The sequence below is a fragment of the Hypanus sabinus genome, chromosome 13 (assembly GCF_030144855.1).
Source record: "Hypanus sabinus isolate sHypSab1 chromosome 13, sHypSab1.hap1, whole genome shotgun sequence".
Taxonomy (NCBI): domain Eukaryota; kingdom Metazoa; phylum Chordata; class Chondrichthyes; order Myliobatiformes; family Dasyatidae; genus Hypanus; species Hypanus sabinus.
Window position 1 is genome coordinate 5,464,591 of NC_082718.1, and position 17,983 is coordinate 5,482,573.

The 17,983-nt window shown below is 46.3% G+C and overlaps 1 protein-coding gene across 3 annotated transcripts in view; it reads left to right on the top strand.

The window, feature by feature from the left end:
• Positions 1-3,485: 3,485 nt before the first annotated feature.
• tspan33a (tetraspanin 33a) overlaps positions 3,486-17,983 on the top strand; it is a 58,829-nt gene continuing 44,331 nt past the window's right edge. Inside the window, exons 1-2 of one of the 3 annotated variants that reach the window (XM_059987029.1) lie at positions 3,486-3,521; positions 17,019-17,076. In XM_059987029.1, coding sequence (XP_059843012.1) covers positions 3,501-3,521; positions 17,019-17,076 — 79 coding nt within the window. In that variant the 5' untranslated portion in view covers positions 3,486-3,500. Of the gene's footprint in view, positions 3,522-4,042; positions 4,722-5,301; positions 5,593-17,018; positions 17,077-17,983 lie in introns of those variants that run through there. The other 2 variants (XM_059987028.1, XM_059987030.1) reach the window with 2 other exon arrangements.

Below are 17,983 nucleotides of genomic sequence, written 5' to 3' on the forward strand. Positions count from 1 at the left end.
AGAATCAAATGGAGGTTGATGGAAATCTGGAAGAAATTAAGTTGCAGGGGTGTAAGCAGGTCGGGGCGTGGGGGTGGTGGAAGTGATGGGATTTCTCTCCATCATTGATCCAATGGGCTGAAGGGTCTCCCAGGACAGCATTCAATGTCAGTGCAGATTAGCCACTCCTGCCACCCAGAGAAGACCATGAATTGCCCAGGTACCATCCAGAGAATTGTTAAACGACTTTGCCAAGAACAATCATGGCCATGGAAAGACCATGATCGCCCACATCACACGACATGGCACGTATTGAACCATCCAGAGAAAACGGGCAGGAGTGGCCAGTGGGACAGGGAGAGAAGGGAATGTCCGGGGTGGGTGGGGTCTTTGATTAAGCTGTCAGATTTACTGAGGCAGTGGGAGGTACAGACAGGAAGGAGGCTGGTTCCTGCGATGCGCTGAGCTGTGTCTACAACTCACTGAAGTTTCTTACAGTCTCACGCAGAGGAGTTGCCAAACCAAACCATGATACATCCACACAGAATGCATTCTATGGTGCACCAATAAAAATTGGTAAGAGTTCAGGGGGACGTGATGACTTTCTGTAGCCTCCTGAGGAAGGGCAGGTGTTGACGAGCTTTCTTGTCTGTGCATCAAGGTGCCTTGGAAACCAAGAGTGGAGTTGTGTCATACCGTGCTGTGTCAGACTGTACCGTGTCAAACTGTACTTGACAAACCATATTGCGTCAGACTGTACTGTGTCAAACTGTACTTGACAAACTGCACTATGTCAGACTGTACTATGTCAAACTGTACTGTGTCAACCTGTACTGTGTCAATCTCACTTAGACCCTATGTAATAACAGCAAGACACTTTTACCATGGTACAGATCTCCCATATTTACAAGTATGCTAAGCTCCTAAATAAAATGTATATAGCAGGTATTGCAATAAATCTTTAACTTTTGGGTTATATGAGTTATAAATAGTAAGATTAAAAGGAAACAGAGACAGTAACCCTTTCCCTGTAAGGATACAGTGAATCAGATGCTTGTTTCAATAAGCTGGAACAAACTTGCCATCACCCCATGGCCATTGCTCCCACATGCAAGAGGACGTGCTCAATCCTTTTGCATTTTAAATTGTGTAATAGTTGCATAGACACATTCCCATTCACCAATCTAAAAAGCAATTAAATATTACCATTTTTTTTCATGGATCGGTATTTGAAGGACAGTTTGCAAATGTTTCTGAAAGCAACAAAAATCTTTGTTCAACAACAAATGAACTAAAACCATTTGTTATCGAGATGAAATGTTCATTGAATGTTTGTTAATCAGAGCAAACCTGTATAGCATTTGCCTTCTTAATCGCTTTCTGCACCAGGATGTTGTTTTTTATATCTTGTGTACAAGGTCACTTTGATGTCTTTGAACATCAGCATTACAGAAACTCACACCATCTAAAAATATTCTGCTTTCCTGTTCTGTGTACTGGAGTGATAACTTCACATTCCCCCCATTATATTGAATCTGCTTGTTCTTGCTCATTTAATCAGCTACTCTAATCTCCTCTCTCCCCTCGGCAATTTGTTGATATAGGTTGTGAATAGCCAGATCCTTGCTGGTCATGCTGTTACAACACATAGGAAGATAATTGTCCTTTGTGGCACAGTTACAACCCTGAGAGTCTCCAACACGTCATCTGAATTTTGAGCTGGAACTTCTCTTGCTATTCCTCCAGCTCCCACCTCGCCCGATTCCTTGTGAAACGAAGAGAGAACCATAACTGAGGCAGCGTCTGTGAGCCACCCTTCTCTTTGCCCAAAACTCTGAGCTTATTTCAGCATTCTGTTTCAGTCTGCCTATTTTGGCTGATTTGGTTTGATTTGGTGGCCTCTTTAATCTCATGAGTCAGGTTAACAATGGTGATGCTCTCTACTGCCCGTCACACTGCTGATGTCTAACTCAATGGCGCCCAGGGCTTCTTTCATCGTATCAGCGGCTCAGTTTTCACTACTGTCAGTCATGCAAGTCCCTGGTGGAGACTCAGGAATACCGTCACTCTCAGATGCAGAAAGATAATTCATTACTGTTTCTGCAACTATTTTGTTTTACCACTCAGGGTTGTTAGGCCTGAGATGAACCCCCGAAGCTGGAGGACCAGTGGAACACTCTTAGTTTGTCCTCTACCCTTTGACCTGTTTGGCCTGGGCAACTCTACCAAGAGGCAAAGCGTAAAGCCCAGGCAGCTCTCTGGGTCACTGAGACACACAAGCCTGTAAACCCAACAACAATGTTAGGTCCTTTGGAGGACCATGATTTCTAAATGCAGAACCAACGTTGGTGTGACCAGTCCTTGCTTATATCACATGTTACAGCACACTGGACATTGTGTATCTATTGTTTAAATCCCAACAGAGCAAATTCTGTAGTTATTAAAGCAAACTGCTAAACCAGCTTGAGAAACAAAAGAACAGGGAGTCTGAATCATTGTTCGTGTTCAAGGGGACAAGTGATGGGCAGTTGAACTAGAATCATTGCTCGTGTTCAAGGGGACAAGTGATGGGCAGTTGAACTAGAATCATTGTTCGTGTTCAAGGGGACGAGTGATGGGCAGTTGAACTAGAATCATTGTTCGTGTTCAAGGGGACAAGTGATGGGCAGTTGAACTAGGTGTGAGGGGGGAGGGAGCCAGAACTGAATTGACCATAATCTTACTGAATGGCGGAGCTGGGAGCAGTCACAAGGGGCTAATAAACCTACTCCTGTTCCCGTTTTTGTTGTTCTTAGATTAATAAGACCATAAGACATAGGAGCTGAAACAGGCTATTCGGCCCATTGAGCACATGCAAACAGCTTGTGCTTGACGAGTCTGTATATAATTTGGTTATGACTATGGTAAAAGCACCGTTAATCAACAGCGCTAGCTACAACTTCCTGAGATTTGGGTCAGTTTGTCAAGAGGTGAACTCCATTTGCCCATTGCCACTTAATTCGATCACAATACGGGAACCTGGTCTTATCCTTCTCCAAAGTTAAACTTCCCGTGCCGGGTGTGTGATCAGACACGTTTCTGAAATTCTTCCTCTGCAGCTCATCTTCTTGAGCCACGTGACTCTAAGCGTGTTTCCCCAACCCCCTTGTTTCTCTGAATTTTACTTTCTATTTATTTTCTCAGCACCCCACACCCCTCCCGTTATTAAACTGTCCTTTATAATTCTCCCTTTATCTTGCCCGTCAGTCTTCGGTTTCTTATAGTCAGGGTGACGCTTAATATTTTAAATCACTCGTTTTTTCTAATAAATTCAATAAACTGATTAGAAAGGCTTGCTGTGTTATAGGAGTCAGAGTGGACACTCTGGAGGCTGTGGTAGAACACAGGACCCTGCGGAAAACCCCGACAGTTCTCGACACTGTTTCCCACCCCCTGCATGCCACCTTGGCTGAACGGAGGAGCACTTTTAGTTACCAGGCTAGGGCAACTGCGCTCCTTACCCTCGGCCATTAGGCTCGATAATGAGTCGAGTATATAGCCGGGTAAGTGATCTTGAAATCAATAACGAGTAAATCGTGTACTGTACATCTTATTTATAAGGTAACTTATCTTTATTCTTCCTTATTTCTCTTCTAAAATTTGTATAAATGCGCACTTGTGATGCCACTTTGACACTTTCTTTGGGATCAATGAATATCTATTAGATATCTGTCTCTCTAATACGAGGGTGATTACAACTGAGGGCTACTTTGGGGATTTTCCAGTGCCTTGGACCAATTTTGGGAATAAGGGCTGCTATCGATGAATTATAACAGATGTTTAACAGTAATCGAACCCACAGTATGAATACAACAGCTAATACAGCGTGGGGGCTGTTCCTCATAAAATTATGCATGATTCCAGGGAGCTTCGCGGCTCTTTGTTCTATTTTCTTACCAGCAGCACCAGAAAAAACCCTTAGCAAATCGAAGGAAGACATGTCGAAGTTTTTTTCTAATAGCATGAGGCGGCCATGCATGCGTCTCCCCCTAATACCTACCGTTCACCAATCTCAGTTGATTCTTCAAGTTTATTGTCATTCAACCCGACACACATATACAGCCAAACAACAGAGCGTCGCTCTGGACCAGGGTACACAACTCACACACGACACTGCAATTCTGTCGTTGCAATGTACTCCTTCGCTAAAACTATCTTTGCCAGTCCTTGCATCTCCGCGTCAGCAGATAATTCCGCCTTTCCCACGTCTGTCCCCAGTTTATTCTTTCCAAGTCTAACTGACCATTTCGTCGCCGGTCCCGTCTTCCGGGTTTCTTCCCTCCACCTGTAACACGCGAACCGCGAGGGGGCAACCTAACGTGCTGGCCTAGATCGTGATGGGCACGGGCAACCAGCTAATAGGGTGCGCGTGTTGTCAGAGCCGACCAATAGGAAACGAGAGGCGCGGCCCGGCCCCCTCCAGGTTGGGTTGACCTCCAGCGGCGGCGCGTCCGTTCGGCGTTAATTTCTGGGGGAGACGGCGGGGCTGCCGGCTGCAGAATTACCCCGCCATGAAATAACCTGGATGCAACCCTCAGCCCAGCGTGGCTCCGGCGAAACCCCGAGTGATTCAGTCCGGACCTTGTCTTCAGGGCAATCTGCACCGACCAGCCATGGCTCGTAGTCGCACGTTGGGGGAGGATTTCACCTTCGTCAACCCCGTGGTTAAATATTTACTGTTCTTGTTTAACATGCTGTTCTGGGTAAGTCGGTACTGACTGTTATTTTTTTTTGGGTAAACTCGCCTGGCATCTGTTTTGCTTCCGGTGTATGTGGGTCTGCGTGCTCAGTTTTTAGAGTAGCCCGCAAACTTGCAGCTTAGCAACCTGCCCCTCTCTTCCCAGCTCAAGTATGTTCAGCGAGGAGGCAAACACAGGCCGTTTCGTGCATACAATCGCCTCGCCTCGCCTCCCTTCGACCACCCGGGGCTTTCCTAGCAACAGAGGCTTTTTTTAAAAAAAAGTTGTCTTTCTAAAACAACATTGGAGGTCCCCCACGATGTCGGGGAAAATCGCATTTTTAAAAAGTTAATTATAAACCTGTTTGGGATTTTGACAAATTTTCAGGGAATTCCCGATTCCATTCAAACCTCAAGTATTGTTGCTTTCAAGAGCGTGTGTTCCTATATCTTCGGCCCTCTTGGCCACTCTTTGAGTACAATTAATGAAGAGCGTTTCTGGAAGATTTGAAACACGCCGACTTCCAAACTCTACACCCCCCCTCCCCCCCGGGCCGCTACCCAGCACAGATCTGAACAGGAGCGCACTTTTCTGCCGCTCCAACAGGGAAAGGTTGCCAAAATAATTCCAATCCCTTTAGTTCTAGTGGCCCGTTCATTGGACGCCGAATTAACTTGCTTTGCACTAACCGCTCAATTGCGCCGTGGCCGCAGTCTGACCCACAGAATTTCTTTTGTCAACCTCTGACCATTCTGGGAACGAGAGATTTGCATGAACTTGTTTACAGTTTATTCGCTGTATTCGTGAGAGAAATGCAACTGCCGAGCAACAAATCCGGGCCAGGACCCTTCATCAGGACCGGAAAGGAGGGGGAAGAGAGTAAGGAGACAAGCTGGTAGGTCATAGGGTGTTTAATGAATTGTCTGAGGATGGTACAGTACCAAGGACAGTGCAGTACTACCCTGGGGCTGGAACTGAATGCCAACCTGGATTCTGTTAAGTCTATCGCAGGTCTTAAACCCACAAGGGCGCTGCTCATGAACTTTCAGAATGAAACTTTCAAAAGTGATGTGATTCCAATCAGCAGAAACTGGTGCCTGCCCAATTCCTGAGCATTAAAGTTCGAAGTAAATGTATTGTCAAAGTACACATGTCACTATATACAGCCCTGAGATCCATTTTCTTATGACATGCTCATTAAATCCATAATGGAATCAATGAAAGATTGCACCAACTTGGGCATTCGACACGGCAAAAGACAAAACTGTGCAAATAGAAAAAGAAAGAATAATAGCAAATAGGCAATAAATATCGAGAACCTGAGACGAAGAGTCCTTGAAAGTGAGTCCATGGGTCTGGGAACAGTTCAGTATTCGGATGAGTGAAGTTATTCCCTCTGGTTCAGGAGCCTGATGGTGGAGGGGTAATAACTGTTCCTGAACCTGGTGGTGTGTCCTGAGGCTCCTGCACCTCCTTCCTGATGGTGGAGGGGTAATAACTGTTCCTGAACCTGGTGGTGTGAGTCCTGAGGCTCCTGCACCTCCTTCCTGATGGTGGAGGGGTAATAACTGTTCCTGAACCTGGTGGTGTGAGTCCTGAGGCTCCTGCACCTCCTTCCTGATGGTGGAGGGGTAATAACTGTTCCTGAACCTGGTGGTGTGAGTCCTGAGGCTCCTGCACCTCCTTCCTGATGGAATCAGTGAGAAGTCTGGGTTTAGTGGTGTTTTATTCAGCTGTCAGGATGTTAGCTGACCACTGCTGCATACAGCTGTCAGAAGCTTCTATATTCCTTCCCTGCATGGCTGTGGATTCCATGTGGGAAGCTGAAGGCATGAATATCAATTTCTCCTGTTGGTAAATATGTTTCTCTTCTTCCCCCCTTCTCTATTTCCCACTTTGACCCCTTACCTCTTACCTGCCTATCACTCCCCCCCCCACCCTCCTTCCCTTTCTGTTATGGCCCTCTCTCCTCCCCTATCAATGATCAGATTCCTTCCTCTCCAGCCCCTGACCTTTTCCATCCACCAGGCTTCACCTCTGACCTGCCGGCTATCCTCCTTCCCCTCCCCCCACCTTTGTATTCTGGCTTCATCCCCCTTCCTTTTCAGTCCTGAAGAAGGGTTTCTGCCCGAGACGTTGAGTTCCTTCAGGGTTGCTCTGTATTTCCAGCAGCTGCAGACTTCCCGTTGTTTATAAGGAGTTACGTTGTGGCCTGCTGTGTGGTCACATCATTGAGCTGTGCAGCACGGTGAAAGGCCCTTTAGTCAGTCTCTGCAGGACTCGACTGGAATTACCTCTGACTATGGCTGACCTCTGCTCCCTGAGATGACATCACCTGGTGCTTCCTCAAAGACGTCCATCCTCCCTGACACCTGATGATCTTTATCCCCGGCTGATACATTCCATAGTTACCCTCTTTCCAACTAGGATCTCATTAACGTGTCAGCAGTTGTGTGTCCTTGCTGTGCTGAAGGTTTGCCTTCCAGTGTTTAAAAGTTACAGAAACAGACTGGAGGCTCTTTAGGGAAGTTTTGGAGGTCATGCTAACAAAATGTGACTTTCTTTCCAGTGAATGTACAAACCCCATTTCCAGAAAAGTTGGGATGTTTTCCAAAATGCAATAAAAACAAAAAATCTCTGATATGTTAATTCACGTGAACCTTTATTTAACTGACAAAAGTACAAAGAAAAGATTTTCAATAGTTTTACTGACCAACTTAATTATATTTTGTAAATATACACAAATTTAAAATTTGATGGCTGCAACACACTCAACAGAAGTTGGGTCAGAGGCATGTTTACCATTGTGTTACATCACCTTTCCTTTTAATAACACTTTTTAATCGTTTTGGAACTGAGGATACTAATTGTAGTAGATTTGCAATTGGAAATTTTGTCCATTCTTGCTTGATATAAGACTTCAGCTGCTCAACAGTCCGTGGTCTCTGTTGTCTGATTCTCCTCTTCATGATGCGCCATGCATTTTCAATAGGAGATAGATCTGGACTGGCAGCAGGCCAGTCAAGCACACACTCTGTGTCTACAAAGCCACGCTGCTGTGGCCCGTGCAGAATGTGGTCTGGCATTGTCCTGCTGAAATTAGCATGGATGTCCCAGGAAGAGAAGTCGCCTTGATGGCAACATGTGTCTCTCTAAAATCCTAATATACACCCATGCCGTGGGCACTGATGCACCCCCATACCATCACAGATGCTGACTTTTGCACCTTTCACTGATAACAATCAGGATGTCATTTCCATCCTTGGCATGGAGAACTCGAGGCCCATTTTTTCCAAAAACTAGCTGAAATGTGGACTCATCTGACCACAGCACACGGTTCCACAGTCTTTCGGTCCATTTGAGATGAGCTCGGGCCCAGAGAACTCGCCGGCATTTCTGCATAGAGTTGATGTATGGCTTCCTCCTTGTGTAATACGGTTTCAAGTTGCATTTCTGGATGCAGTGACAGACTGTGTTAAGTGACAATGGTTTTCTGAAGTACTCCCGAGCCCAGGTGGCTATAACTGTCACAGTAGCATGACGATTTCTTAGGCAGTGCCGCCTGAGGGCTCGAAGATCATGCGCATTCAACAGTGGTTTCTGACCTTGACCTTTACGCACTGAGATGGCTCTGAATTCTCTGAATCTTTTCACAATATTATGTACTGGAGATGTTGAAAGACCTAAATTCTCTGTGATCTTGTGTTGGGAAATGTTCCTTTTGAACTGACTAACAATTCTCTCACGAATTTTGGCACAAAGGGGTGAGCCACGACCCATCCTTGCTTGTAAAGACTGAGCCTTTGATGGATGCTACCTTTATACCCAGTCATGATACCTCACCTGCTTAATGTGGAGTCTTCCAAATCGGTGTTACTTGAATATTCTGTGCACTTTTCAATCTTATTTTAACTCTGTTCCAACTTCTGTTGAGTGTGTTGCAGCCATCAAATTTTAAATTTGTGTAAATTTACAAAATACAATTAAGTTGGTCAGTAAAACTATTGAAAATCTTTGTACTTCTGTCAGTTAAATAAGGGTTCACGTGAATTAACATATCACAGATCTTTGTTTTTATTGCATTTTGGAAAATATCCCAACTTTTCTGGAAATGGGGTTTGTCCTCTCCTCTGCACATTGTAAATGGTTAATATCTGACTCTAATCCTCTTGTCATCGGGCTTGTAATATGTCCCAAAGCTTCACACAAAATATAATCATTTTCCTGGATTCGATATCACCCTCTGAGAGTGATGAGAAGGGCAAGGGGATCGGTTAGCTGCAGCTTTGCAACAGCGCGTGTGTGTGCGCAGTGGTGTGCGCAGTGGTGTGCGCAGTGGTGTGCGCGTGTGTGTGCGCGTGTGTGTGCGCAGTGGTGTGCGCGTGTGTGTGCGCGTGTGTGTGCGCGTGTGTGTGTGTGTGCGCGCGTGTGTGTGCGTGTGTTTTCATGGTCTCCTGCTGCTGTAGCCCATCCACTTCAAGGTTTGACATGTTGTGCGTTCAGAGATGCTCTTCTGCACACCACTGTTGTAATGGGTGGCTATTTGAGTTATGATCACCTTCCTGTCAGCTTGAAACAGTCTGGCCATTCTCCTCTGACCTCTCGTTAACAAGACTTTTCACCGACAAAACAGCTGCTAACCTGATGTTTTAGTTTCTGGCACCATCCCCTGTGGACGCTAGAGACTGTTGTGTCTGAAAATCTCAGATCTGCAGTCCTGAGCTGCTCAAACCACCCCGTCTGGCGCCAACAATCATTCCACGGTCAAAGTCACTGAGATCACACTTCTACCCCATTTCTGATGTTTGCTCTGAATAGCAACAAACCTCTTGACCATATCAGCATGCTTTTATGCATTGAGTTGCTGCTACATGATTGGCTGATTGGATATTAATGAGCAGGTGTACCTAATAAAGTGGCCACTGAGGGTTGATGCAGAGAAGGGGAATTTTCGTCACCTGTTATTGTTGCACACACAACCAGTGATCTGGGAGTTGATTGAGGTCTGAGTGAGTGTGTAAGTGGAGAAACTTGCAGTTATTAATGGGCACTTGTGGAGCAACTGGAAACCAGGCACCTGCTGAGCACTGTTCCTCTGGGGGAGGCTACAATGCTGAAGTGTGGAAATCATCCTTCATTAGAGAAAAGCTTTGGTTTGAGCCCATTTGAAATATTGTGTTTCGACAGGGCACGGCAGCTCGGTGAGGATGCTTTGGGCTTGGAGGGTGCACCAGAGCTGGAAGAGGTTAAGTTGTAGGGGCAGGTCTCCAATACCTGTAGCTGGCTGAGGAGTTGGTGTTTCTCATTAGCTATGTCCTCCAGGTGGCTGAATTCCTATGGGATGGGCAGAACCGACAAATCACTTGTGATGTTGGGAGGATCTTTTGTCAGAGCAAGCACTTTGAAATTCGGGAAGCCTTCCCCGTCATTAAATAATTCTTCTCCTTGGGCCCTCGGCTCGCAGTGGAGCATCGGCCGTTGGTGTCCTTCCGTCTCCATTGTCCAAAGTCGATGGTATGGTTGGGGTTCTGTCATCCTCTGTACAGGGGATCGGTCTTTACAGCTTCACCAGAACCCTGGTGGCTGGTTTCCACCTCTCGTGACAGGGACGCAGGGTTGGACTGCGAGAGGCAATTAAATAAGTTAGACTGATCTTTTGTTAAATTTCAAAATTGCAATAGATTTATTCTCTTTGGATACAGGCACAGGACAAAGGCAAGGATGAGGAGTTTGCCGGCCAGTCATGATCTGAGACTAGATGAGCAGTTTCGTCTGGCTAACTGAATTTAGGTTCAATGTAAATTTATTGCCAAAGTATGTGCATGTCGTCAGATAATACCTTGAGATTCATTTTCTTTCAGGTATTTACAAAAAATAAGAAATACAATATAATTTATGAAAACCACACTCAACAAAGACTGACAAACTTCCGATGTGCAAAAGAGAACAAATTGAGTAAATAATAACATGTAGATAAGTAATTAAATAAATAAGAGTTGTAAGTGAGTCTACAGGTTGTGAGGCTGGTTCGGCACCGAGCTGGTTCAAGAGCTTGATGGTGTGGGACTTGAGGCTGTCGTTCTTCCTGCCCGATGGTAGAAGCGCGAAGCGGGCATGGTGGGGATCCTTGGTGATGGATGAATGCTGCTTTCTAGTGCCAGTGTGTGTTGTGACTGTGCTCGGTGGTGGGAGGGCTTCGCCTGTGATGTGTCCTTCAGCTTTAGCAGACTTTTCCATTCCTGGGCACGGTGATTTTCCATAGCAGGCTTCAAATCGCTTTACTCCACTGATCATTCAGTTTGTTGCAGTATCACTAATCCATCGTTTATATTGTCAGCACCAGCTTAATGCGGCTATGCCTATCCACCTGACGAAGGGTCTCGGCCCGAAACGTCGACAGTGCTTCTCCTTATAGATGCTGCCCGGCCTGCTGCGTTCCACCAGCGTTTTGTGTGTGTTGATGCCTATCTATTGTTGGCTCTGGAATGGATGGTAACCTCACAGTGCTTCCTCTGTGGGTTGTGAGGGAGAGCTGACATCACCCCCACGGTGCCTCTCGGGGTACTTGGAGGGTGGGTGTGGGTCATTTGTTTCTCCCCCCACCCCCATTCAGCGATGGCTTTCCACAGGCTGATTCCTGGGAGAGAGCGGATGTAATCTCCATTGCATCACGTCCCATCCTTGCCCAGTTTCCAATGTGCCGTTCACCCTGGCTCACCCTCTGGTTAAATCAGGTTAATTCCCACTGCAAGAGAGCTGGAGTAGCCGCAACCACTTACCCTTAAAACTTTCAGAGGCTGATGTGTGGGGTGTCTCCCTGGATGCACAGGGGAGTGGTACTGTGGGAATCCAGGGGGGCAGCCTGTGGAAAATCACAGTATATGCCAACTCTGCGTTCGATGTGGCTGCTGCTGACTTTTTAATTTAGAGAACAGGACTGCCCAGTGAGCCTGCGCTGCCCAGTTACACCCATGTGACCAATGACCAAACTAACCTGTACGTCACGGGGAGCAGTGGAGTTGAACTCTGGTCACTGGCTCTATAACCACATTCCGCTAACGGTACATTACCATGCCACCCGAGGAGGCTGCCTCTCACCTTTAACTCCTTGACCCTGGCTGGATTTGCCTCCCAGTGAAAGGCTAACTGTGTTATTTCTGAATTGCAAGCTGTTGGAGACTGACTTACATTTGGTAGGTCCCAATAAATACTTTTCTCCCCTGAAGCCCACCCCTCCCCGCAGACAATGAAAGATCTGGACAGTGCTGCATACGTTTGTGTTTTCCTGTTCCCCTCCTAGTGCACTCATCGTCTACTCCCCCGACAGCGGGTAAACCTGTGGAGTGTACTGGCTGAAAGTCATTCGGGCTTTGAGTGCAGAAAGAACTGTAGACCACTGTACTGGTTAAGAAACTCGGGTTGTGCCATGTTATTGTTCTGCCTCATTCTTGATTCACGTTCTGCCGTGGCTGAGTGTCAGTTTGGCTGCAGATTACGAGCACAGCACGTTTGGCAGCAGCTTCATTAGTTGCGTTGACTTGTGACATGTTGGTAATAAGAAACAGTGGGAAGCACAAGTTACAGGGCCTGAGTGCTTATGGAACTGGGGGGAGATGGGGTACAGTCTCAGGGGGCATGAAAGAATGAAGAACAGTCTCAGCCCGACATGTCAACTGTCTATTCTTCGCCATAGATGCTGCCTGATCAGCTGAGTTTCTCCAGCACTTTGTGTGAGTTGCTCTGGATTTCCAGCATCTGCAGAAGTTCTCATGTTTATTGAAAGATGAAACTATTTTTGTTGGTACTCAGTGAGGTAGGGGTAAAAGTCTTTGGAGGGATACAATATAGGAGAGGGAAAGGGAGGGAGCAGGAATGTAGGGGTGATGTAAAACACAGCTCCCATTGTACCTCCACAAGATTATTTTATCTTCTGACTAAATTTGCTTCAGGGTGCCTTGCTGTCCCAAACCATACAGAGTTTTTGGAAACTTTCCTGATTTCCTGACTGGTGAGTTAAGAAGCCTGAATAATGCAGATACCAGATAATCCTGGTATTAATTCGGTGGCTGCATTCTCTTGTCACGGGTTCAAATCCCAGCTTGGAGTTTGTAAATCATCCCCAGATCAAAGCCCCTCCTGCACTGGTGAAGGATGAGACGCAGGCGCCTTGGGTGGGTGAACAGGATCTAATAGCAATATCTCAAGAAGAAGGATTGAGTGTGGTCATTAATCTAATTCCCTCAATTAACATTATCTTTTAAGAGCAGATCTAGGACGTCATAATCTACCTTGCTATGGCCTTGCATCTTGTAGTCTGCCTGTACTGCACTTTCTCTGTAACAGTTACCTCTGCTTTCTCTTGGATTTCCTCAGTGCACTGTTGTAATGAACTGATCTGTAAGGATGGCATGCAAAGTAAGTTTATTGTAAAGGTCAAGCTCAAGTTTATTTTCGTTCAACAGTACACATGTAAACCACCAAACGAAACAACGTTCCTTTGGACCAGGGTGCACAACGCATAAGTAATATTACCACAAATAAATTAACAAATAATAGAATATATTCTGGAAGATTGACATTTAGCACAAGGAGCATTTATGACAAAAGTTTAAAAAGTAAGCAGTAATTTTGCAATAAAAATATCAATCATTCCAGAGGATCTTGCTCTGCCCAAGGCGTTGTGTTTCACTGTGCAGTAACAGCGGTAACATTTCAAAAGGCTTTCTTTTATTGAGATGCCTGAGGTTTTGAAAGCATGGCGTCAGTTCCCTTATTTTGATTAAATACCAATTTATCAGCAAGCTTCAGATGGTGGGGGACTGGCTTGGACCTGCCTGAGTCTATAAGAATGCCAGGAATTTTCTTGAACAGGTGTAAACAACCCAGACATGTAGATCACTGAGCTGGTCTGATTAACTGTTAAACCACTGACACTTTAAACAGGGTAACACACACAAAATGCTAGAGGAACTCAGCAGGTCGGGCAGCATCTATGGAAATGAATAGATAATCGACATTTTGGGCTGACACCCTTCCTCAGGGCTCAAAGCGTTATTCCTCTTCATAGTTGCTGCCTGACCTGCTGAGTTCCTCCAGCAATCTGTGAGTGCCATTCTAGTTTTCCAGTTCTGTAGAATCTCCTGGATTTCCATCTTATACAGGGTTCTCTCTGGTCTGCCATGATCAAAACCAAATGGCCAGAGAGGTTCAAGGTGCGGACTGGCGTTGAATTCTGAGTGCTTGGTGGGACTACGGACTGACATCGTCATCTGTCTGAGCCATGAGGGGTGGCCAGCTCCCCCACTGTTGGGAGAAGATCTGGGGGGAAGATTCCCTGGGCAGTAAGGCCATTATCAGCTCTGGCAGATGCTTCTCCACGTAGTGACACCTTCTTAGAACATTAAATGAGTGAGTCACACAAGGGATTTTATTTGCAGCCCTCAAATTAAAGAAAAGCACAGTTACTGGAGTAAACTTCCTGCTTTCCCAGCAAGCTTTGCACAATCCTTGTCCATCGTGCCAGATTGTGCATTAAATTTATCCTTGTCCTTTGCGCTCCAGTGAATCCACACTTTATAGCAATTAAAACCTGTAGCTGCCTTTTCCAAAATGGCTGGGGTTGTGCACTAGAATCTGCAGCTGTTCCTTGTCAATAATCTACCCGAGTGCTGTACGTCTGGTTCATTGGCAATGGCAGTGTTGGGGGAGGTGGGTGGTTGTGCTGTAGTTCTTGCAGAAACAACACAATGGGATGGTTAAGCAGGCAGAAGCTTTTCGTGTAAGACTAGGCTCCTCTGTTGCTGTGACACGGCCACCCTTAGGTTGGGGGGGGGGGGCAACACCTTGTATTCCATCTGGGTAGCCTCCAACCTGATGGAATGAACGTCAATTTCTCAAACTTCTAGTAATTGCCCTCCCCTCCCAACCATTCTCACCTTACCTGCCCATCACCTCCCTCTGGTGCTCCTGCCCTTCCCTTTCTCCCATGGTCTCCTACCCTCTCCTGTCAGATTCTTTCATCTCCAGCCCTGTATCTCTTTCAGCTTCCCAGCTCTTCACTTCACCCCTCGCAGCTCCACCTATCACCTACCACCTTGTACTCCTCCTCCCCCTGCCCCCACCTTACTCTGACCTTGCTCTGATCTGTGTTTTTCAATCCTGATGAAGGGCCTTGGCCCGAAGCGTTGACTGTTTATTCTTTACTCCATAGACGCTGACTGGCCTGCTGAGTTCCTGCAGCAGCCTGTGTGCGTTGCTCTTTCCAGCGTGGGATTGGAACCCATGGCTTGTCATTGACTGGATAGTTTCCTCAGTTACACTGATGATTGCTCAGGATAGAGTCCAGCAGGATTTTAACTTGCTGGGTAGTTTTGGAGAGCCGTAGGATTACAGGCCTGGTGTTTATGGTGTTTCCACTGAGTCAATCAGCAGTTCATTCTTTCAGGTGGCTTTGGCTTCAATTTAACTCCACAGGAAGTTTGTTATAGTTTGATTTGTTTTTTCTTTGAGCAAGAGAGGAGGGTATTAGAAGTAAGGTAGTTGAAATGAAAAGTCTGTACAAACACGTTCTCCAATCCCCTGTTCCACTACTAGCATTCTTGAATGCCAACTTCTGAGAGGGTCTCAGGGTCTTAAGCTGGCTTTGGTAGCAGGAACGGCCTTTTGCACCTTCTTACCAACACCACCCCACTCCTCTGATGCCAGGCTCTCTTTGCCAGCAGTGACAGGGCAGGAAGGGGGTATGGTTGACAAGAGACCTGGATCAATTGCATTGGCTGCAACCTTAACTCCCAGACCGTGAGCCAGGCCACGTCCAGAGCTCAGTCAATTGGATTGCACGTTGAAGGGATTTGGAAAGGGTCCAGAGAATAATCCTGGAAATGAAAGGGTTAACATGTGAAGAGCCTGGGCCTGTACTCTCTGGAGTTTAGAAGAATGGGGGGACAAGGGGGTGGTCCTCATTGAAACTTCCCAAATATTGAAAGGCTTAGACAGAGTGGACATGGAGCGAATGTTTCCAGTAGTGGGGCAAGTCTAGGACCAGAAGGCACAGTCTTTAAAGACAGAGATGAGGAGAAAATTCTTCAGTCAGAAGGCACTGAGTCTGTGAATTCATTGCCGCAGATGGCTATGGGAGGCCAAGTTATTTGGCGTATTGAAAGTGAAGGTTGATAGGTTCTTGATTAGTCAGGGCATCAAATGTAATGGGGAGAAGGCAGGAGAGTGGGGTTGAGAGGGATGATAAATCAGTCATGATGGAAGGTTGGAGCAGATTTGATGGGCTGAATGGCCTCATTCAGCTCCTCTGTCTTACGGAAGCTGCATTTTGTTGATATTCCTCAGTGTCCTGGAGGGAGGGGGAAGGGGACGGGATCCCATGGTACGGGTAAGGATGAATGAGTAGAAACTAGACATTTCAACGAGGAGTGAGGGAAGAAAACCCATCACTGAGTTACTCCAAATTCTTCTGATTTTGCTAACGTCTCAGCCAATTCAAGACTCCTGTCCTGCATCTGAGTGGTTGCCTCACCATGTGGCGTAGCATTTCGCTGAACAAGATCTGTTCCTGCTTTTGATGAGGGTCGGGTCGGGCCTTAGCTGTGGATTTTTACCGGATTAGTGTGGAGCTGACTGGGGTGTTGCCTGAACTGTTGAGTTGGAGAGCAGATGTTGGGCTTACCTTTGCAATGACCCAGTATCAGAATTGGGTTTATTGTTACTGACATACGTTCATTTTATTAGGTACACCTGTATACCTCATTAATGCAAATAATTGATCAGCCGATCATGTGGCAGCAACTCAATGCATGCAGACGTGGTCTGAGGTTCAGTTGTTCAGATGAAATATCACCCTGGGGAAGAAATGTAATCGAAGTGACTCTGACTGTGAAATGATTGTTGGTGCTAGATGGGGTTGTTTGAGTATCTCAGAAACAGCGATCCCCTGAGATTTTCACACACAACCATCTCGAGAGTTTACAGAGAATGATACAAAGAACAAAAATGTTCTGTGGGTGAAAATGTGTCGTTAATGAGAGGGGTCAGAGGAGAATGGCCAGACTGGTTCAAGCTGACGGGAAGGCGACACTAACTCAAATAACCGTGCACTTTAACAGTAGTGTACGGAAGAGCATTTCTGAATGGACAATCCTTGAAGTGGATGAGTTACAGCAGCAGAAGACCACGAACATACACTCAGAGGCCACTTTATTAGGTACAAGAGGTAGTTAACAAAGTGGCCACTGACTGTAGATAAAGAGTGAGTTCAACTACAGTTTAAACTTCCTGACGAATGATGACCTGTCTGTCTTTTTTCTCTAGACTATCTCCTTGGTGATGGTGGCCATCGGTTTATATGCCAGGGTCATGAAGCACGCTGGTGGGTTTCAGCAAATTGTTCTGATTTCTCTGGGGGGGGGGGGAGTGCTGGTAGAGGTGGGGGATCCAGGTCAGGGGAAGAGTTCATCCAGGGATGTTCGGGGCAGAATTTAGATTTTTATAGGTCAAGAGGTGGATCCTTGGGCTTGGCATCCAGATGATGCAGAGACCATAAGACTTGGGAGCAGAATTGGGCCATTCAGCCCATCAATCTGTTCCACCATTTGGAAACGGCTGGTTTATTTTCCCTCTGAACCTCATTCTCCTGTCTTTTCCTCGTATCCTTTGATACCTTTTCTAATGAAACACCTATCAATATCTGATTTAAATGTACCCAATGACTTGAACTCCCCCAGCCTCTGCAGGAATAAATTCCTCAGAGTCATCTCCTCTGGTGAAAGAAACTCCTCCTTATCTCTGTCCTATTCTGAGGCTGTGTCCTGTGGTCTTAGACTCTACCACTATTGGAATCATCTTCTCCAAGTCCACTCTATCTAGCGTTTCAAGAGCAGGAGTAATGGAATTTTGTGATAGAAGGTTAATTTGGACAGTGTACCTGGTCTGGAGAGGGGTGGTCAGTTGAGGGTTAATTTGGACAGTGTACCTGGTCTGGAGAGGGGTGGTCAGTTGAGGATTAATTTGGACAGTGTACCTGGTCTGGAGAGGGGTGGTCAGTTGAGGGTTAATTTGGACAGTGTACCTGGACTGGAGAGGGGTGGCCAGTTGAGGGTTAATTTGGACAGTGTTCCTGGTCTGGAGAGGGGTGGCCAGTTGAGGGTTAATTTGGACAGTGTTCCTGGTCTGGAGAGGGGTGGCCAGTTGAGGGTTAATTTGGACAGTGTACCTGGTCTGGAGAGGGGTGGTCAGTTGAGGGTTAATTTGTACAGTATACCTGGTCTGGAGAGGGG